Here is a 22,507-nt window from a genome sequence, read left to right on the forward strand (position 1 = left end):
GGTCTCTCACTCTGAAAAAAATAAACATTAAAAAATCAATAATATAGCCTGAATTTCCAGTAGTTATGTAATAGACAGTCCTTCAAAATGATGTTGTAAAAAAAATTTTAATGGTATGTAAAGGTGCTCACGTTGTGTTTAAGACAAAGCAGGTTACTAAATAAAATGGATTCTAGGACTCCGTTCAGAAATACATGGAAGCACCCAGGTGTATGGGTGTGTGTGTGTGCATATGTGCAAGAACATGTGTGGATACAGAAGACTGGAAAGTAGTTGATATGGACAATTAACAGCGTTTGTGTGGGCTGGAGGGGTTATGGCACTTCTCTTCCCGTGCCTGCGCTGTCACTCATGGGCTCTTACCGGCTCTGCCCCAGACCAGCCCTTCCCCTCTCCTCCAGCCCCATCCACACCTCCCTCAGAAAGAACCCACGTGACTGGCTGACTAGCCCACGACACCCTCATTCAAGGACTACCCGGCAAGTATAGAGAAGAATGAGGCAGCCCCATGTGAACAGCCTGGGAAAACAGTCCCACTAGATCCACGTGTGAAAGAAGTCAGTGGCAAAACACAGCACAAAGGGCATCCCCTTTCTGTAAACCAAACCAACCAAACAACAACAACAACAAACCCCAAACCCACAGGGAACCCCTCATATATTCATTTCCTTTACACAAATTCCATGATGTGTGCTCTGAAAACAGATGGATAGCCCTACAGCCGGTCTGGGATTTAGACCCAGCAGGGCGGCGTCTAGAGCTATGCTCCCCCCCCCCCCCATAGTGGCCCTTGGCTGTTCAGATTCAAAAGAATTAAAATGAAATGAAATTCAAAATGTTGTGCCCCAACAGCGCTAGCCCCATGTCAACAGCCACACGTGGCTACTGACTAGACAGTGTAGACGTGGGACACTTCTGCCACCGTAGGAAGTCCAACTGGACAGCACGGTCTATTGCGCCCTTGAAAGGTCTATGTGGTCACGTGAAGAGCTAGTGCCGCCCGCGTGGAGCGGGGGGGGCGCTCTGCAGCACTTGTGGGGGGGGGGTGCGGGTGACCCCAGGATCTACTGAGTCCCAAAGTGTGGTTAGCTCTGGCTGGGCTCTGGTTCATGGGATCCCAGAATCCCAGAGATAATGGGCCATCCCTCCTCCCCCTTCCGCACTGGCTGAGTCACCTCAGCAATGTCCCCGCCTTGGGGCCACCCAGCCCTCCTGCCACTCCTGAACTAAACACACGTGCGGTGCTCTTGCAGCCTGATGAGAGGGCAGTGAGGGGGAACCTCCAAAAGGGCCCACCCCCACCGGCCCCTTCACCAAGCATCGACCCCACACCCCAGGGAACAAGAAAGCAGGCCTCACCACGGTTACCAACATCTGATTATTTGCCCCCTGCAGACCCTGGCTGTAGACCTCATACACCCTCAGCTGCCCCTCTCCTCCTGCCAGCCGGGGTCGGGAGGGGTGCCTCCCATCCTCTCTCCTGATGCAGACACCGACACGCTAGCTTGCTTTTGCCCGTTGCAGTCTGGCCCTGCTCCCTGGCCCGCACACTCACAGCGTCCTCAAGCCGTCCAGGCCTCGGAACATGCCGCTCCGGATGGACTCCAGCTGGTTGGCGGTCAGGTGCAGCTCGCTCACAGAGCCCGCACCCTCGAAGGCCCCATCTTCGATTTCGGACACCTTGTTGTTGCTCAGATTGCTGGATAGAGGGTGGCAGAAAGATTATGGAGTTGTGGACCCTCCCCCACCTTCCTGCACCCGCCCCCTGCAGGGGAGCTCTGCCCCCATGAAACTCCCCACGCACACAATATTTTCCTTCTCCCTCCCCAGCTAGAGTCCTGGCCACAACCTCCCCGCCAATGGGTAACTCACATCTTCTTCAGATGAGTGAGTTTTTTAAATATCCCAGTGGCTTCCAGGATGGAAATCTCATTGTTGTTTAATCGTCTGTAAGAGGCAATGAAGAGAACTTACACATTCATAAATGACAGACATTAGAGTATCTTCCAAATTGAGAATATTTGGGACTCAAACAAAGGGGCTCCCAGAAGAATTTATCTGGCAAGGCAAACTGATCGCTTATCAAAGGAAGGGTGGATGATGGTGCTGGGAGGGGCGGTGAGTGGGGTACTTTTAACACTAAAAATGCCATGAAAACTTACATACATGAAGGACAGGTACGTGTAGCTATTCGTGCACATAGGCATGTGCACAAATTTATGTTTTTAAAGAAAAAAAATAGAGTATGGCTTAAGATCCAACTTGATCTAATGGAATCACATCTCCCAGAAGGCAAAAGCCTGGTTGAGAAAAGGCACCCCGGCTCAGGCTGACGACCTTCCCTGCACGCCAGAGATTGTTGGAAGGGTCTGGAGGTGGTGAGTCAGAAGCAGAGGGGCTTCAGGGGTGGGGAGGTGCTTCCTGCTAAAGCCAGCCGCTGCCATGCTGGAGTCTCCAGCGGTCCCAAACAGAGCCGGACCGGGGGAAAGCCCAGTGTGGATCGAGGAGGGCTAGGAGGACTGGGGACCGGTGAGGATGTGCAGGGGCTGGGGGCCCTCACAGCTCGGCCGTGGACTGGGGGATGCGCTCAGGGATCTTGGTGAGCTTCAGGCTGGAGCACTCCACCAGGCTGGCCTCACAGCGGCACTTGTGGGGACAGACCACGTCGCTGTTGCACTCGCTGTTCAGCTGGTAATCCTCCGTGCCTATGGTGAGAGGGCAGGGGCGGGAGGCTGAGGGCCCCAGGGCAGGGTCTCCCTAGCCCCCTCAGCCTGCTGCCCCTGCCCACCAGCTGCCACCGCCCCAACCCCCTAGGTCCCCCGGACTCTCCTACCTGGAATGAAATACTGCTCTTTGGCTGGGGAGAGAAGCAGAAACACCATCAAGCTGGAATCTTCCAGGATGTGCAAGAGCCCAGGCCCCAGTCCCACTGCCCAGGTGCAGGCACCCCGGGAATAACACTGGGGTCCCAAATCAGGGCCCCAGAGCCCGCCTGCCCAGCCCCCATGTGGAGAAGGCTTTGCCACAGAGCACAGATGTTCCTTGGCCAGGCTGATGCTGGGGTGGTACCACCCCCAAATGAACCTCTCGGGGAGCGCCCAAACCATGGCAACGCTCATATGCAATGGTACAAGACGGGGATGGGGCAGAGAGGCACCCGGTTCCTGACCAGGACCCAGGCTCAGAAGCTGACTCACACTGTCCCCAGCCAGTTTCTGCTGCCCCAGAGCCTGGAGGAGGCAGCTCTCTCCCTGAGGAGAGCTCCCAGGCTTCTCGAGTGTGAAAAGCAGTAGCATGAAAGCAAACTGACCTGGGAGCAGAGGAACCTGGGTCCTTGTGTGGGAGTCCTCCCTCAGGGACCTTCAGCCAGCCCTCCCCTTCCCTGAGCCCCAGTAAAGTGAGGGGTGGGGCTGACCAACCGTTCAGATCCAAGTCTATAGTCTCGGAACTACCCCCTCTGAGAGGGTCTCCGGTGGCCTAGGACGCCCCTGTTGGAGCCATCCAGAAACCACCACCAGGTCCCTGAGCAGACTGAAGACAGGCAGGCAGGTGGACAGACAGACAGGTGGGCAAGCGGGCAGCTACCTGAGCACCGGAACTTCTTGCTCTTGATCTGCCCGATGCGCTTGTTGGCGAGGCGCCGGGGGCTGGCACAGCGGGCCCCGCTCGTCTCAATGGGGTTGGTGCGCAGGAAGTCTGCCAGCCCCTTGAGGTTACAGTCGCAGATGAAAGGGTTCTGCGCCAGGTGCCTGTCCAAAGGGGGCAGGGTGGGGATCAGAGACAGGGTTGCAAACTTGCACTGACCTCTGCCTGGACAGGGCCTCACTGCCTCCGGGTGGCTCCAAGCCCAGGGCTGGGCCCCGGGGGAGATGCACCACCTGGGGCCACCCCCCGGGCACACCCATCAGCTGGAGAAGTCTTGCCAGGGCATCGCAGCAGGGAAGGATCTCTGCAGGCTCTGGGTGTCCAGCTGTCCCTGCTACACACACCACTTCAAGCCTCACTCTGTCCCCTGTCCATCTACCTACCTGTACCCACCCTGGGACATTTCACAGACACCAGTGGAGGCAAGAGTGACCTGGACACTGGCCAGATCACCCCATCATTCCATGGGTGAGGGGACACAGCGGGTACTTGAACCCAGGACTGTCAGTGCCCAGAAGCCTTTGATGTGGGTCGTCCCTTCCACGTGGCCTTGGACGACAGCAGCTTCTTTCCACAGCCTTTGTCAGGAAGGGGATGAGGCCAGGGGTGCGAGGCTGGTCCTGCAGCTGGGGTGACGTGTGTCAAAGTGCCTGCTGCAGCCTCTCACTTACGGGAATCTCCATTCCCACCCCAGGCCTTTGGGACTGCTTCCCCCTGACCATTTTACATGCTGTCTCTTGACACAAGGGAAAGTCAGAGAACATGGCCGGATAGCTACTTATTGGGAAGTCACTCTTACTCTCTTTCCAGGCTGCCTGTGTGACCAGCAGGGTAGGTGTGGGGAGGGGGCAGCTGATAGGTGATGCTGACTATAGCAATCTGGGTTCCTGTAAGCAACCACAGGGCTGGTTTTCCTGTTTGTGGGCCCTCACCACCCCCAAAAGGCTCAGACCAGCCACATCTGAACCACCCCAGCAGCCAGCTTGCTGACCTGCATCTGGGCCATCACAGCACTGGGCATGTCCTGCTTTCTAAACTGAGACAGCCAGGGAAGAATATTCTAGCACCTGCTCAGGCTACTGTACCTGAGAGCCAATGCTTCTGCACGGAAGTACAGGGAGACAGAGCAGGGGCCAGCTCAGAGGCCCATCTAATGCCACCACTTCAGGCCGTCCACTTCATGGCCTCAGCCCAGTGCCCTGATGGGCCAACAGGGCTCTGCAGGCAGAGACACAACTGCTGCCCAGGGTTTGCACCCAGCTCAGCTCAGACCTCGGCCACTCGCTCTCCTGTTCATCACCTCCTGGGCTCTGGATGAAGGTGGGATGCTTGGTTGGAGCCTTCTTGGCCCAGACGTCTCTGCCACTCCCCTGGGCACTGTCCCCGCTTGCCTGCCTGAGTCCAGGCTCCTGTCAGCATCACCAGGTGGGCCGGGCCTTCTGCATCTAGTTGCACATTTGTCTCCCTATTCAAACTGTCAATTTGCAGAGAAGACGTGTTTGCTGACTCCCCATGGCAGAGTTCATTGCTGATGGAAAACGTATTAGGAGTCGGGGCTTGCTCTGGGACCCTCCCGACCACCCAGCCACATCTGCCTATGCCTCACTGCCCGGCCTCTGCCTGAACTAATGGCTTCCCTTTATCACAATCTTGGTAGAAAACTGCTTAAAATCAATCCAATTATGTTATTCAGGCACACGTTAAAATGTTCCAGGGGTGCGGCGTAGAATATATCCTTTTTAAGAACAGGTTATTTGTGTCAAAACCAATCTATAAAAACTTGAACCACCCACAGAGACAAGAGGCTCCAGTATTTGACACAAATTAGAGTTTTTAATAATTGCAAAGGGCAGGGAGCTGAGAAGGGAAATTGCTCAAGAAGAAGGAAAAAATACCAGCTTGGGAAAATATCATCATGTTAAAGGTACACCCAGAAATGTGCTGCATGTGTGGCCGTGAACATTTGTCACAGTAGAAGGTGGAAGGGAAGACTGTATTCTCAGCGTCTTCCTTGGAATATGCACTCAAGAAGTCACAACTAAAAATCTTGCGGGAGAGATGCTCAGCATCATTAATCAAGTTAAACCCACAATGAGCTACCTCTCCACACCCACTATGGTGGCCATAATCAAAAAGACGAATGATACCAGGTATTGGCAAGGATGCAGACAAAATGGAACCCTTATAATACACTGCTGGTAGGAACATAAAATGGGGCTTATAGCCACTTAGGAAAACTGACAATTTAAAAAAAATTCTTTTTAACATTTATTTTATTTTTGAGACACAGAGCATGAGCAGGGGAGGGGCAGAGAGAGGAGGAGACACAGAATCCGAAGCAGGCTCCAGGCTCTGAGCTGTTGGCACAGAGCCTAACGTGAGCCTCGAACCCACAAACTGTGAGATCGTGACCTGAGCCGAAGTTGGACGCTCAACCGACTGAGCCAGCCACGCGCCCAGAAAACTGACGATTTTTTAAGAGTTAAACACAGATTTCCTATGTGACCCAGAAATTCTAAGAGAAATTAAAACATTTGTCCACATAAAGATTTGCAAGCAAATATTCATAGCAGCCTTATTCATAACGATTCCAAAGTGGAAATCCAGATGTCCACCAACTAGAAAAGATAAACACAATGTGGTCTATCCATTCAATAGGAAATTACTTGGCAATAAATAAAAAGGAACAAAGTACTGATACATACTGCGACGTGGACGAACCTCAGACACACAATGCTGGGACACCTGGGTGGCTCAGTCAGTTGAGCATCCGACTTCAGCTCAGGTCACGATCTCATGGTTTGTGGGTTCAAGCCCCACATCGGGCTCTGTGCGGACAGCTCAGAGCCTGGAGCCTGCTTCGGATTCTGTGTCTTGCTCTCTCTCTGCCCCTCCCCTGCTCTGTCTCTGTCTCTGTCTCTCTCAATAATAAATAAACATTAAAAAAAAAAAAAAAAACACCTCACAATGCTAAGTGAAAGAAGTCAGTCACAAGATGACACATCATGGTGATTCCATTTTTATGAAATGTTCAGAAAAAGCAAACTACAAAGACAGAAATTAGACGAGTGGCTGCCTGGGGATGAGCTGGCAATAGGGACTGACTGGAAAAGGGACACAAGAGATTTTGAGGGAGTGATGGAAATGTTCTAAAATTTGATTGTGGTGATAGCTGAATAATTGAAATATCCTAAAAATCACTGAATTGCACACTTGGAACAGGTGGGTTTTTTGGTATATAATTTATACCTCCTGAAAGTATTTTAAGTTTCATTTATTTATTTTGAGAAAGAGCATTAGCAGGGGCAGGGGAAGGGCAGAGAGAGGGAGAGACACAGAATCCCCAAGCAGGCTCTGCGACATCAGCACACGGCCTGATGTGGGGACTGGAACCCACAAACTGTGAGATCATGACCTGAGCTGAAATCAAGAGTTGGACGTTTCACTGACTGAGCCACCCAGGCAAGCCTCATGAAAGCTGTTTAAAAAAAAAAAAAAACCTTGAAAAATCTCTTGGGGCGAGGAAAACTGCAGCAAAATCAGTATTGAGACACAAGGCACTGAGCCACAGATCTCGGGGCCACGGACAAATCAGGCAGGATGTGGGGAGTTGATATCAGGCCTGACACACGATTCAGTAAAGGGGTTTAACCATCCAAACCTGTATTGAGAATACCTGATTATACCTCAGATTTGTATTTCGTTTATTCTTATTCCAAACTATATTTGAGTTGTTAATATACATTAGTTGTTTATGAAAGTCCAGTTCTGTTTTACGGCCTTTAAATAATAAGGTCTAGTCTTATGGAAAAAAGCACAATTGAGGGGAAAGTTAACTGCCTTCTCAGCGATGGTGAAAGAGATGCCTGAGACCAAATCCCTGCTCTACTAAGATGTTGTGTGACCTTGAGTGAGTCACATGACCTCCTGTCTCTGTTTCCTCATCAGTGAAGTCAGGGATGCTAGACCCTCCCGCCACAGGCCACTGTGAGTATTCAGTAAGAGAATACATGGAAAGAGCAGTGGCCTGGCATTCTGTGAGCGCTCGATAAACAGCAGTGACTGTTGTTTTCAGTGTCACCACTATTTCGATCTCACCTGTGGGAAGACTTCCTGTTCTAACATTCTGCTCCAGCTTTGTGCCCCACTACTGCCCTACGGGCAGTGGCCAAGATCTCAGGCATGCCGTCTGGCGGGCACTCTCTGAAATCCAGTCAGGGAAGTGGACACAGACAGAAACCATCCCCAGGGAGCGCGATCCATTTGATTTGTTCACTCTCTTTCCACCTTGAGAGGGTGACAGTTCCTTGCATGAGACCCTCAGTCCCATTCCCCATCCTCAAGTCTTTCCTGTGCGGGGGTCCCCGACCTTGAAATCTCCTGAGTGCATGTCTCTCGGACATCCCGCCAGCTGCATAAAATAATCCACCTTGCCGATGTCTCCCTGTAACTTTGAATTTCACGTATTTGGCAAGATTTCCCCATAGTGTTCTATCCCCTTCTCCTTGGCTGTAAGAAAATTAATTAGCAGGTGTGGGCTGCAGGTGGGCACATGGGCTTTAACAAGTTTGTCTTTGCGGCTAATGTCCCTGCTGATGAGCGTGGTTCCCGGGGAGTAAGAGCTGTGCTTTTTCTTTGACCTGTGTCAACGTATGCTGGTGCTCCGTGCACGTATCATCTGATGGAGACCACTGTCCAGCGGATAAATAATGGCAGGATGACAGTGACAACAAGGGCCATGGCGATAGTAACAGTAAATGTCCATTAAGCACCCAGCTCTGGACCCACAGGTCGGCTCATCAAGTCACACCGCAGGTAAGGATTCCTTTTTCAAGCATAACCACAACACCATTATCAAATGAAGAAGGAGTGTTAGAAATCCAGTATCACCATTTTAGGATCCCTAATGAACGAATGGGTCCAGGCACTGAAATGAGCGGCTGTGTTTATTACACAAAGAGAGCTGACCAGATATCATAGGACTCCCAATGGAAGTACACAGTTCTGTGGAGTCATCCTGCCTAAAGAAGAAAAAAAAAATCCGAACCTGACCAAGCTCCTGGATAGAATTTTCTATCTGCAGGACACAGACAGGACAGAGGGGAATGTGAAGCTACATCACAGGGAATGTAATCTCCCAGCAACGTGCAGACCATGGGGAGCTCTGTGGATGCAATAACACAATGCCTTCGACTAACATAGCACAAGGAACAAGGCCATGGAGAGGACACCTAGAGGCTAAAAACAACTTAGTGATACATCAGCCAGTATCAGCCAGTTGTACTTATCTAGGCCTTATTTAGCTCCGGATTCAGACAACTTATTTTAAAAACTGTATGATATGTATGAGATGTTTAATTTAAACACTAATTCGATATCTGATGATATCAAAGAAGTGTTAAATTTTTAGATATAATAACAGTGTTGTGGTTGCGTTTTCAAAGAATCTTTGCCTTTTATACATATATATGAAGTCTGTATAGATGATGAGTGATGCTGGGGTTTACTTCCAGATAGTCTGGGAGGTAGGAAGAGGGGATATTATGAAACAAGACTGGCCACGAGTTAGAGCTGGGCGATGAATTCTAGGAGGCTCACTATTCTGCTTTGAATATGTTTATAATTTCCTTCAGTAAAAGATTAAAATAAATGCCTAGGGTTGTTCCTCTCTAATTTTTAATTTATAGCCATCAGTGCTATTACCATATTTCATCTGGTTTAAGATATTATCAGTTGCAAGATGCTCTGTTATTTTATGTATTAGCAGAAAAGAACAAAATCCTGCCAATTAGGGGCACCTGGGTGGCTCAGTCGGTTAAGCGTCTGACTTCAGCTCGGGTCATGATCTCACAGTTTGTGAGTTCGAGCCCTGCATCAGGCTCTGTGCTAACAGCTCAGAGTCTGGAGACTGCTTTGGATTCTGTGTCTCCTCCTCTCTCTGCCCCTCCCATACTCATGCTCTGTCTCTCTCTGTCTTTCAATAATGAATGAACGTTAAAAAAAAAAAATTCTGTCAATTAAATGACATGCCATTGATTGTAATATTCATCCCAGCTTAGAGCTGTTAAGGTAGAAACAACGGATGTCTTAGAATTGATATTATTATTATTATTAATTACAGCCAGCATTTAAGGAGCATTTACAATGAACTAAGTTCTGTACAAACATCCCCTTTTATCTCATAACAACCCCTGAAGAAAATAGTATCCTCATTTTATGAATGAGTGAGCTGAAGCCCAGAGAAGCTAAATTAAGTTGCCTAGAGTCACACAGCTAATAAGAGGCATAGCTGGGATTTGGACCCAGGACTATCCAATCCCAAATCTGTACTCTTTACTCTGTGAGAGGCCATCCTGGTGAGCAAAAGGCACAGGGCAAGACAGCTGCCTGTCCCTGGGGGGCTGTCGCCTCCCCCTAAGTCTTCCTGCAGGTGCAGGGACCGAGGGGAGGAGGGCAAGAGGGCACTCACAGGGTCTGGATGGCCCGCAGGGAGGTGAAGGTGCCCTTGGCGAGACTCTGGATCTTGTTGTCATACAGGGAGAGGAGCGAGAGGTTCTGCAGATCCTGGAAGGCATCGGGCCGGACACAGTTGATCTTGTTGGCGTTCAAGAGCCTGTGGGCAGACCAGGGCCAGCTGGTGAGGGGAGAGGCGCGGATCCAGCTGCATCAACACGCCCTGGGCACCTCCAGGCACGAAGCATGCATTGTCTCGGGGAGAAGAGCACAGGAGCAGGTGCAGGGGGTCTGGCCCTCTGCATGTCCACTCCCTACAGGAAGCCGAGAAGTCCGACTGCCCTCTCTAAGCGAGGGATCATCCTGTTCCACTGCTCCTCTCCCTTTCAAGCAACTGCTACAAGTGCTCATGGGGTTCTTGGGAAGCAAAGAGCACAGTGGTCAGGCCTCCTCCCAAAGACATTTTGGGGGCTCCCCTCCTTTCCAGAGTCTGCCGGGTTTCCAAGTATCTGAGATGGAGCATTTAGGTTCCGTGCCTCTCAGATTCTGGGAGAGAACCCTTTCCTGAACTCTCATGGTTGAAGGAGGCTGAGCTGGGTCTGGATGTCCCCTTGCATGAGTCAAGTCTGTCCCCAGCCATGCTGACCTCCTTAGGAACACAGGCTGCATCTCGGGAGCCTCTCAGCTCAGGCGTCCTGTGATCAGCTCTGAACCTGACCCCCCCTCCCTCTCTGGCCTTGCCAGAGTCCCAGAGTCCCCCGTGGCACCCCCAGCTCTGCCATCGTCCAAGCTCCTTGCCCCAACGAGTCCCACACCCCAAAGAGGCTGACAAGGCTAGTCTGAGAAGCCAGAGGAATACTAGCCCCCTCCCTGGGCGCCACCCAAGGACACCTGCAGATGGGTCCTTACAGGAGCTGTAGGGTGTACAGGCCTCCAAACACACCCCGGGGGAGGTCTGTGATCTTGTTCCCATACAGGACCCTGGAGACAAAAGGCAGTAGAAAGAGAGAGAGTAAGAGGACAGCCCACCAGGAGGGACAGGGCTCTGCCAGTCACACCCACACAACGGCACCACTGCTAAGCCATTCACAGGGCACAGCGTGGTGGTGTCAGTTTGTTGTAACAAGTTGCCAGCAGGTGGCAGTAAGGTGTGTTCCTAAAGGGTTCCCCATTTGTAGTTTGCAAAAGGTACCCTATGGGCTATAGGCAGCAGTGATCCCCCGCTACTGTAGGAGCAGCCCCCCAATAACCCGCTCTCTGCCTCACACATGGAACCCCCAGAAGCCTGCAAAGGGGCCCTCTGGGGAACTTCATGGGAAATTAACCCGGCCCTGGATCTAAAAGGTTCAAGGAGGAGAAAATCCCATGAGCAGGATAATTAACATATTTTCAGAGGATTATAGGAAAAAGAACAGGAAGGCCAAACGGCACGTGTGGAATGAGCTCTGACGTCAAGCAACAGAAAACACCCCAGAAAGAAAGAGATCAGTTTAGCCGAGCTGAGATCTGGGCGGTGGGGTACGAGTGGGTGTCATACCTGAGTTCTCTGCGTTGAGCAGGAATTCTGGTGTATGATACAAAAAAAAGCAAAGGTTCAAAAAAGCCATGCAGGCAAGAATGGGTTGGGGTAGAGGATGAAGTACCAACGGGGCTTGGGAACTTGCCCAATATCACAAGCAGCCCCCATAAGCCACCCCTGTAAACAGTTCAGGCTGAGTAAAAACAGTATATGTGGTCTCTTCATACACAGCTTCAAGATCCTTCCTGAAGGATGGATCAGGCATAAGCAAAGGCCCTACGGTGGGGTCCAGGTTGCCCCTCCCCCTGGGGGGGGGGGTTCAGTGTGGCTCAGGGGAAACAAATGGAATAATAGCTTGGATTTTACCCAGCCAGCACCAGGAAGTCTCTGAGACATGATCAGATTTGCATTTGGAAAGATCCCTCAATATGCTCGGTGGAGAACAGAGTGGAGGGGACAGGGGCTGAAGCAGGGAAACAAGGTCAGGGTCTGCCAAGATGGATGCTATCAGTGAGGTCCGTTAACACGACATCAGCACAAAAGTTCCCAGATGGTGGGGAGATGGCTTTGACCAGGTACCCACAAGCAACAGGAACCTACTTAAATGTTATTGCATTTTGGCAGGTCACCTCCAGATTCTGATCTCCTCAGCCAATGATAGAGACTCATCACCAGGCCGTCAGGTACAGCCGTGTAGGTTGTATACTGCACAACTTACAGGGTGCCATTCACAAACAGTCCCACCCACTAGCTCAGACTCTACTCCAAGAGAATAAGGCTCACAGAGAGGCACTGAGCTGGCAGCCTCACGCACTCCCCAAGGGGGAGTTCCATCCTATCTCACTTCTCAGGCCCCTAATCTATACAAGGCATGTGTCCATTGCTGCCAAGGACAAGCAGAAACACTAACTCTTAAGAGTAACAAAAGGCCCCTATCAATGGGGAACTCGCCCAACTACAGTGCACTCTCCGCATAGACCTCCGACAGCAAGAGACTTGGTGAACTTGGGGTACAAGCAAGGGCACCGGGAAAAGGAGAGATGAAGTAACATTTTTGAAGCTGCATGACATTTTGTAGATTGATGGACCCCCCCCACCTTAACCCCCCCCATCCCTCCTTCCCCCCACACACAATAAACCCTCCAGGGAAGGAAAATGGACAGAAGTGGAGGAAAACGCTTTTTTCACATCACCCACCGCAACCTGGGATCAGAGCACATTTGGGAGGAAAGATACAAGGTGTGACAGTTGTCACAACTGGAGCTGAGAGTGGCTGCCCTTACATGTGAGCTGGGGAAGTTTAGGAGCATAGAGTGCTGGGCCTCTGTGGGGAGGGGGGGGCCAACAGGAAGCCTGGGCCAAATCAGAAGACTGTAGCAAAGGATGCTGGGAAAATCCCCTTCATGGCAGGAAGAGCATCAGAGTTGCCAGGGGCAACAGCTCTGCCTGGCTTTTCCAGGCACTCAGCCCTGGATTCCCTCCACCCCTTCCCAGTTGCAGAGCGTCCACCAGAGAGGAAGGGGGAGCTGGGCACAGCATCCCCTTCCAGGGCCCATCAGAGTGGCCACAGCACAGGGGCGGGGGGCTCCCTGGACCCTGGCAGACTTGCACTGCTACTCACAGCGAGTTCAGGGAGCGGAGGCCCTGGAAGGCATCGGGAGCGATCTCTGCAATCTGGTTGTTGCTCAGGTCTCTGCAAAGTGCGCAGGAGGGAAGATGGCTGAATCCCGCGGTGGCCACCAAGCCCCTCCTCCCGCTTGGCCCCTCCTCCCAGATGCCATGGGAGGGCAGACATTTCTTTGACATTAGGAAAATGAGGGGCCAGTTCTCCCATCCACCTGAAATGCCCCGGCCACTATTTCCCCATGCCGTGAGAGAGTCATGCTCAGGCCAGGAAGTCCAGCCTTGGTCTCCTTTCTTGATAAAGCTTTACCCCGCATCCCAGTTTCCCCTACACCGCCTCTCATGTCCTAGTAGTGCCCCTGCTGAAATAGGAGGGTGACAGTCAGCTCTGGTCATGTGCCAGACTCAGGCTCAACACCCCATTTAGGCCTCATGATAACCCTATGACGGGGTCACAGCACCACCATCCACATGTCACAGATGACCTGGGCAGGTAGAGTCAAGACCTGCCCCGTGTCTGTGGCTGCCTGCTCCAGGCTTTTCCTCCTGCCCCAAGCTGACCCCCAGGAAGCAGTGCGAGGTGCTCACATCCTCCGCAGTTTTCTGTAGGGAGAGAAGGCTCCGGGAGGGATGGACTTGATCCCATTGAGCTCCAGGCGGCTGCAGAGAGAGAACACAGAGGAAGCCCAGGGTCAGGTTACCCCAGTCCTGACTGTTGCCTGCTGGGATCACCTGCCCAAACAGGGCCCTTTGCCCTTGTTCCCATCCTCCGTCTGGAGTAGATGGGCTGGCACAAACAGGGGAAAGGTACACTGCTGTATTGGAGCCCATTATCTCAGGCTTTGGTGGCTGCAAGGGGCCCATAAATCAGGCTAATACTAAGAAACCGACTGCAGTGGACTCAGCTGGGCTGGACAATGGACCACAGAGAGTCACCCCTGAGGCTAACTGTATCTCCTCCATTTGTACAGAGGGGCCTCAGGCAAGCCCTGCAGTAGAGCCCTGCTCCCTCTCCTCCCTGGACTGCCAGAGCCGGGCCGGCCCGAGCACCTGTGCCCCAGCACCCTCCCTGCCCTGTACTCACATCTCTGTCATGCTCTCAGGCAGGTTGGCGGGGATGGCGGTGAGGCCTTTGCCACGACAGTCCACAATGCCATTGCTGCAGGTGCACATGGCCGGGCAGGAGCCGGAGGACAGGGTGCAGGAAGGCACTCGGCCCGCTTCTCCTTGGCCTGAGGAAGCAGTGGGCTGTGATCTGGGGGTGTCCCATGTCAACACCTCCCACCCCAGATACAGCATTATTATACAGAGCACATGTGTCTTTCTGACTGAGGATGAACCAGAGGAGATCACCAGGGACTACCATGTGACTCTGTGGGTGCCTGGCACATGGCAGGTACTTGCTAGATGTTTGCTGAACTTGAATCTGGATCTAACCGCGCTGCATGAGAGTGTGATTCACGTGCTAGGAAATCCTGGCCTAAATTCCGAAGCTCCAGGTTCTAGTCCACGTCACTCAACACTTTGAGTCTCCTCATTGGTCACCAGAGAATGACAAGGACTATGTCCATGGGGCACTCGCTCTGTGCCACATGCAACGATGTTAACACGCGTGGTAACTCATTTAATGCTACTGCTGAACCCATGAGGAGTGCGATGTTATTGTGGCCATTTTACAGGTGGGAAAACTGAGCCCTTGATAGGTATTAGTTTGTGGAAAATCACACAGCTGATAGGTGGTAAAACCAGGATAAAGCCTACTGACTGGTATAAATTTTCTAAATTGAAGTACGACATTTAAAGTGCATCATCTTAAGTGGAGATCCGGCTGAATTTCTACTTATGGATACACCCACAGAGCCGTCCCCAGACATAGAACATTTCTGTCATCTAAGAAGGGTTCCCCATGCCCCTTGTCCAAGTTACCACTATTCTGAGACCTGTCTCCAAAGATCTGTTCTGCTTATTTGTGGACTTGACATAAATGAAATCAGAGAGCAGGTCCTCTTTGTGTCCGGCTTCTTTCGCTCAATATAAAATCTGTGAGATTTGCCCATGTGGTTGTGCGTATCCATGGTTTGTTCCTTGTCACTGCTGAGCAGTATTCTATTACATGGATATATCATAATTAGTTAATCCATTCTCTTGCTGGTGGACATTTGGGTTGTCTCCAACTCTGGGCTATTATGAAAAGAAGCTGTCTTGAATATTCTTGGACATGATGTTTTTGTGATGGGTGAGAACAGGAGATAAGGGATGGGGCAGGAGGGGGAGATGGGTGGGGGCAGGAGGGATGGATGGGAATAGGAGATAATGGGTAAGGACCAGAGATGTGAGTGGTCCAGGCAGTGGTGGATAAGGACAGTAGGTGATGAGTAGAAAAAGGAAGTGATGGGGGCGCCTGGGTGGCGCAGTCGGTTAAGCGTCCGACTTCAGCCAGGTCACGATCTCGCGGTCCGTGAGTTCGAGCCCCGCGTCGGGCTCTGGGCTGATGGCTCGGAGCCTGGAGCCTGTTTCCGATTCTGTGTCTCCCTCTCTCTCTGCCCCTCCCCCGTTCATGCTCTGTCTCTCTCTGTCCCAAAAATAAATAAAAAACATTGAAAAAAAAATTTAAAAAAAGAAAAAGGAAGTGATGAGCAAAGAGAGGTCATGGGTGGGCCAGATGTTAGTGTGTGGTGACAGGAGGTAATAGGAGGGAATGAGATGTGGGGGTAACGGGAGACAGGTGATGGGCAGTCAAAGGCCTGCACCCACCTGAACAGCTGAACTCACTCTTCTGGACCTCGGCTACATTGAGGCCACGCAGGCTGGCGGGGCCTGAGCACTGGGTGAAGAGCCCGATGGTTGGCCGCTGCCTCAGCCACTGGGAGAGCCAGGCCAGGTGGCAGTCACAGAACAGGTGGTTGGAGTGCAGGCGGCTACAGAGAGACAGGGCAGCTCACAACCCACCTCCCTGGGCCCCCAGCCCCCAGCCGAACAGCAGGAACACCGATGGGGATTACCTGCAGCGGGGGGATACCTCCTCTGGCCGCTGCCCCTCCCCGCCCCCCAGCTCTCTCAGGGGCAGCTGCTGGCTGCAGTGTGACCAGCCAACAATTCATCTCACTGAGCTCACACAGACCCACTGCCCAGAATCACATACCTCATTCTCAAGCACAAAAACAAAGCACTTGTTCTCCAAGTTGAAACCAAATATAAGACATTCAACATCCTTCCATTTTAGCTCACTTCCCTCCCAGCCTGGGATGGCTCTGACACTCCCAGCCTGGGATGACCACTGAGAATGCAGAGAAGGAGCCCTTTCTCCTACCTGTGGAAGCCTTTGCCCGCTTCCCCACCACCCGGGGCCCCAGCCTGTGCTCGCCCGCAGGGCTCTAGGCTCCCCCCGAGCTGACTCACAAGGTCCGCAGCTTGGGCATGTGGTTGAAGCTGGACACGGGGATGGTGGTGATGTTGTTGTTGTTCAGGGTCCTGACCAGGGGAAAGCAGAGTCAGTCGGCATCTATGCAGCAGGAAGTTATGTGCGAAGGAGGGACAGGACTGCTCTCTGACAAGCACACAGACTCTCACACCCAGATCCACGGGCTGGACCCCGGAGGCTTTGCCCGCCAAAGAGCTTGTGACACGGAGCCACCCTCAGGGATAGCCCAGAGTGGGCCAGAGGCTAACAGGCAGCAGCCACGGACTCCAGGGAGAGGGAAAAGCTGCCCACAGGCTTAAGCCAGTTTGAAACCCCCAGGGTGGGGTTTCATAGAGGGAGACAGGGAGTCATTCCTGCTTCATGTGTCAGAAAGTCCTGGAAGACACAGACACTTCCCTGGGGTCCATGTGAGCAGGGTAAGCCTGGGTCACCCGCCACAGGTACGATGCTGTGAGCATGTGCCCCACCCCCATCCTGGGTGGCGGGTCTAGGGCAGCAGAGAGCATGGCCTCTGCCCTGGGCCTAGCACTGCCCCCCCGGGGTGTCCCGGGACACCTCCTGTGCTGCTCCTGGCCCAGCTCCAGCTGCCTGGGCCTCCACTCCCGCATTAGCAAGGCTCTGAGGCCTCTGCTGCCCTTCCCACGTTCTACTTACAGCACCTCCAGCCCCCGCAGAGCCCGGAAGGCCCCTTCCTCGATGCAGCTAATCTGGTTCTTGTCCAGCTGTCTGTGGAGCAAAGGAAAGTTGTACCGGAATGCATGTTGCCTAGAGCAGGGGTGTCTGTCCATGTGTTTTGATCAAACACTCATTAGTTAAACAAAAAAACAAAAAAAAGAGAGGCCTGGCCCCACTCATTCAGTACACGTGCGTTCATCCAAATAGCAACTACAGTAAAACCTTGGATTGCGAGTAACTTGTTTTGCGAGTGTTCCGCAAGACGAGCAAACATTTCTGGTCAATTGTGATTTGGCAAACGAGCGATGTCTTGCAATACAAGCAGTACGTGACGGCTAACGCCATGTGATCGCAGCTGACCGACAGTTCTTGAAATTCGCTCTGATGTCCAAGCGCTTTGGATTACAAGCACGTTTCCCGAATGCATTTGTCACAAACCCAGGTTTTACCGTACTTATAAAAGTTTCAATTCTTTCTGATTCAGTTAAAACAACACATCTACATAAAAGTTGTATTGTATTCCTTCACCTAAGTCGGCATAGGCTCTGGGGGAGCAGGCGTCTGTGCCCCCGCCGTGGAGACCACCTAGAGGGTGCTGGCAGCTAGAAAATGAGACAGCCTCTCCCTGGAGCAACGGCAGCCAGCGCTGGCAAACAGATTTCACCCTGAGTGCCAAGCGAGGCCGACTAGCCGTGGCCACCTGGAATGCTGCCTTTGGAATAAACCGGAGCTGTGACTTGGGTCCCCTGGGAAAGAATGCCATGCTCCGCTGTCTACTACAAACATGGGGTCAGGGAGCAAGACACAGGCCGGGCACCGAGCTCAGGGAGGTGGGACGCCTGGACCAGAACAAATTTGAGTAGTAGGAATAAACCGTCACATTTATTTGTTTTTAAGCTTTTCTTTTTTTTTTTTTTTTTCTTCAGTGTATTTATTTATTTTGTGAGAGAGTTCAAGCAGGAGAGGGGCAGAGAGAGGGGGACAGAGACAGAATCCCAAGCAGGATCTGCACGGTCAGCAAAGAGCCCAACGTGGGGCTTGAACCCACAAACCGTGAGATCATGACCTGCGCCGAAATCAAGAGTTGGACATTGAACCGACTGAGCCACCCAGGTGCCCCTAAACCATTACATTTAAATAGCACTGGACAGAGTGTATTTATTTCCATGCCTCGTCTAAACTTCAGAATAAGCCTGTGAGGTACATGGGAGAAGTTAACTGACCTGCAACCACTTACACAATATGTACCTGGAAGAGAAGATTCAAACCCAGCTCTCTCAATCTGCTGAAGGGCAAGAGCATAGAGGCTGTGCCATTTAAATGGACCTCACCTAAGCACCCACAGTCCATGACACTCCCTTCTACCCAGTCCCCAAAGGCTGCCTGTTTCCTTCGACCCCAGATTGTTCCAGAAGACCGTCAGTCATCTCAGAGCCCACACCAGCTCCTTGTCTGCCTGGACCACAGGGCTAGGGGAGATGCACAGGATGCTGCAGGGGTGGCCCTCCAGCCCCTCCACCCTTGTCCCTCCCAGGCCTGGACTCACAAATTTTTGAGGTCTGTAGCTCCACGAAAGGCTTTCCTGGGGATGGCCTGGATGGTGTTCTCACTCAGGTCCCTGAGAGGATAAAGCCAGAGGGAGAAAAACACGATCAGAGGAGACTTCTCCAGAGTGCCCTGATGAGTCAGGGAGGTCAGGATGGCCAGAGAGTGCTCCAGCACCCAAGACAGTGCTCAGTAAGGCAAGTGTTTGTTGAATGAATAAATGAATGAATGAATGAATGAATGAATGAATGACAGAGCTGGAGAGAGGCTCCCTGCCCTGGAGGGAGCTTTGCCCCCAATCGCCTCCTGTCTCTGCAGGGAGGGGGTTGCAGCTGGAGAGACAAGCTTGGGGCGGCCGTGACCTACTCCTCTGCCAGATCCCAGGGAAGTCAGCTCAGCCCCCACGGCATCAGCCAGGGCTGTAAAGGAGCAAGCCAAGAGGGGTTCTTAATAAGCCCACCGCCACCCTGGGGCCTGTGGTACGCACGACTCACTCTCTGTTTTGCTGAGGAGGAACAAGGCTCGGGAGGAAGGCACCACTGGTAACCCAGCCAGCATGTGGCAGATTCAGGTCACGAAATCCAGGCCAGGTCTGACTCCAGATCCTGTGCTCAGAGCCTGCCATCAGCAGAGCCGACTCTAAGAGCCTGAACCCACACCGGAGTCTGGCCCTTGAACCTGCTTCTCGTACTGGCTGGGGGCCACAGTGCTGCATCCCTGCCCTGCAACTTGGATGGCAGAGGTCACCAAGGACTTTGCCGTTTCCCCATTATTAATGCCCTGATGGAGGGAGGCGGACTTGCAGGGACTCTGCAAATCCCCAGCCTCTGCAAGTTCCCAGACCAGCTTCTGGACACTTCCTCCGGCTCTGCTGGCAGATAGGGCCTCTGGCACCTGTCCACCAGCCTCTCCCTTCCTCTCTCAGCATCCTTACCAAAGACTTTTACAACATCCTTACTACTGCCTTTGCAGGGCAGTTTTTCCCTCACCACTGCAGTGGCATCAACAGCCACTGTGTTCCAAGCATGTCCCCCAGGCCAGCATAGCCTAACATGTCACATACAGGAACCCACTTGACCTTGCACTAACCACGGGGAAAATACTATTACCATCCCCCTTTTCCAAAAGATAAAAAGGAGGCTTTGAAAAATTCAAGGGAACACAGCTGGTGAGTGATGGCTCCAGAATCTGAGCCCAGGCAGTCAAGGTCCCTCCCGGAGCCACCCCTCACACAGCTGCCCTAGGAGCAGGCACTGGAAGTGGGGGAATGGATGTCCTCCCCTATTTTGCAGAGGAGGGGCCTGAGCTCCAAGAAGTGAAGCAATCTGCCCAAGGTTAAACCAGGATGGGGACCCAGGTGGTTTACAGGAGAGGCCTGCATCAGATGTGCCCTCAGGGTCCACAACATGGGATCCAGTGCTAGACAGCTCCACAGACCCCCAGCCCCCTCTGGGCCAGCCCCACAGGGCTTTGACCATATCCTTCCTTTCAGCCATTCACCCCACAGCCCTTATGGTTCACTGCCAGCCCCCCCAGCACACAGTCCCTGGACTATGAGGGCCACCACCACTCCATCTGGGTTTTCCTGCTGAGACAGTAAACAGAAGCGTGACGGTAGAATGCATGGGCCCTTCAGATCCCAGCTCCCTGGCTGTGTATCTGTCAGTCAGCCCCTTTACTGCCTGAGTTGCAGTGTCCTTGTGTGCAAAGTGTGGATATGAGCCTGGCAAGGACTGTCCCCACCAACCCTGTCCCCCTGCACAGAGTGTGAGCTCCCTCCCCTCCAAACCCCAGCCTCTCCTGCCCCCCAGCCCCCTAACTGGCCCCAGGCATCTGTGCTCTGGAGGGGCTTCATTGCCATCAACACCTCCCATTCCCTGTTCTCTCTCCCCTTGAAGGAAGGCATCTCAAGCCTGTGGCACAGACACTTCTCTCCTCCAAAACTGCATACAATCCCCCATCACAGCTTGTGCTCCGCTTCACCATAACTGGCTGTCTCCATCCCTCCATGCAGCAGTTGTTTCGTCCACATCCACCTGCCGGCAGGTGGCAGTGGGTCTGGGGTGACGCTTGGGTCCACCTTCCTCTCCTTCCCCCACCCCACGTGCCAGTCTTCCCTCTTCCCAGAGTCTTTGATCTCAGTTGTCAGTGCGCATCTCTGGCCCCCGTTCAGTCTGTCTGTGTTCCTGGAGACATTCTCTGTGCCCCACTGACTTAAGCTGCCCCAGAACCGCCCCTGGCCTCCCCATCCATGCTACCCGCCCCACTTTCCCCTTTCTCGGCAATTCCCCCCGGCCCCTCCATCTTGAGAGGAGAGGGGAGCACTTCAGCCTTTACCCATCTGCCTAATCCTATTATCACCTCTTCCTTGCCTACATAGCTCTGTCCCCTGCCCAGTTCCTCTTATGCAAGTAATTGCTGCACATAATAGAGTGCAGGTGATACACCCTGTGACCTTGATCTCTACCTCTTCTTAGGTAGACGCTGACACCGGGCAGCATAGTAAACAAAAGAATTGGGAGCAAGGGATGTACAGGCCACACAAGTAAACAAAAGACTGCCAGCGCTCAGGGGGTCACAGTCACACGACTTCTCTCTCATCACTCTCTCTGGGAGAAGCCAGCCACCACGTCAAGGACACTCAAGCAGCTCTCCGGAGAGTCCCACATGGGGAGGAACTGAGGCCTCCTGCCAATAGCCAGCACCGGCTGCCAGCAACGTCAGTCAGTCATCAAGGAAACAGATTCTCCGGCCTCAGTCACTTCCCGACTCTGCAGCTGGCTATGGTCCACACGCTGCCCTCAGGATTCAGACACTGAAATCCCACCGCCCAATGTGCCGGTGTTAGGAAGTGGGGCCTTCGGGAGTGCTTAGGTCATGAAGGTGGAGCCCTGGTGAGTGTGATGAAAGGCCCCATAAAGGAGGTCTGAGGGAGCTCCCTCCTGCCGCGGGAGGACACAGCTGTGAGCCCCGAAGTCTGTGAGCCAGGACATGGGGCCTCACCCGACACCAGTCTGCTGGCACCATGCTCCTGCACTCCCCAACGTCTCGCACTGTGAGAAATAAATATTTCTTGTTTATAAACGACCCAACCTATGGTGTTTCTGGTACAGTAGCCCAAACAGACTAAGACACAGCCCCAGCCAACATCGCGAGTGCAATCTCATTCAAGACCCCACGCCGGGACCACCCAGCCACCTACAGAAACTGTGAGGGCAAGACAAGAGCAGGGAGGGGCAGCGGCCTGGAGACTTCTACAGACTCAGGAAGACAAGAGGGCGCACAGGAGGCGTGGACCTCCAGCAGGACAGTCCTGTTGGCCCCAGCTGGCAGCTCACCCTTCAGCCAGGCCTGGGAGGGAACTCTGGGCCAGCAACTCACATCCATTATTCCGTTTAATCCTCTCCACAACCCTGCAAGGGAGGTTTTTTATCTGTATCGATCAGTTTATTGATTTAAGCCAACCTTGTTCCAGAAAGGCTTTAAGGCTGCTTATAGGGCTTTACAAAACAGCAAGAGAGCAAGAGTGAAAAGTGGGGCAAAGAGAAGAAAAATCAATGGCGGGCACCAAGAATGCAGCACAATATCACCCACGATGTCAGGTCCAGGGCAAAGCGTGAGCTCTA

At 52.8% G+C, this 22,507-nt stretch overlaps 1 protein-coding gene across 1 annotated transcript in view; it reads right to left on the minus strand.

The window, feature by feature from the left end:
* The window catches only part of SLIT1 (slit guidance ligand 1), a 170,467-nt gene that overhangs the window by 35,149 nt on the left and 112,811 nt on the right, over positions 1-22,507 (minus strand). The window contains exons 5-18 of the mRNA XM_053909786.1: positions 18,883-18,954; positions 17,316-17,387; positions 16,640-16,711; positions 15,995-16,158; positions 14,325-14,472; positions 13,829-13,900; positions 13,239-13,310; positions 11,008-11,079; positions 10,115-10,258; positions 3,586-3,749; positions 2,834-2,857; positions 2,561-2,705; positions 1,873-1,947; positions 1,556-1,699 (exon numbers count right to left, since the gene is read on the minus strand). Coding sequence (XP_053765761.1) covers positions 1,556-1,699; positions 1,873-1,947; positions 2,561-2,705; positions 2,834-2,857; positions 3,586-3,749; positions 10,115-10,258; positions 11,008-11,079; positions 13,239-13,310; positions 13,829-13,900; positions 14,325-14,472; positions 15,995-16,158; positions 16,640-16,711; positions 17,316-17,387; positions 18,883-18,954 — 1,440 coding nt within the window. The remainder of the gene's footprint in view (positions 1-1,555; positions 1,700-1,872; positions 1,948-2,560; positions 2,706-2,833; positions 2,858-3,585; positions 3,750-10,114; positions 10,259-11,007; positions 11,080-13,238; positions 13,311-13,828; positions 13,901-14,324; positions 14,473-15,994; positions 16,159-16,639; positions 16,712-17,315; positions 17,388-18,882; positions 18,955-22,507) is intronic.

This window comes from Panthera pardus, unplaced genomic scaffold (assembly GCF_024362965.1).
Source record: "Panthera pardus isolate Hobbes unplaced genomic scaffold, ASM2436296v1 HiC_scaffold_22, whole genome shotgun sequence".
NCBI lineage: Eukaryota > Metazoa > Chordata > Mammalia > Carnivora > Felidae > Panthera > Panthera pardus.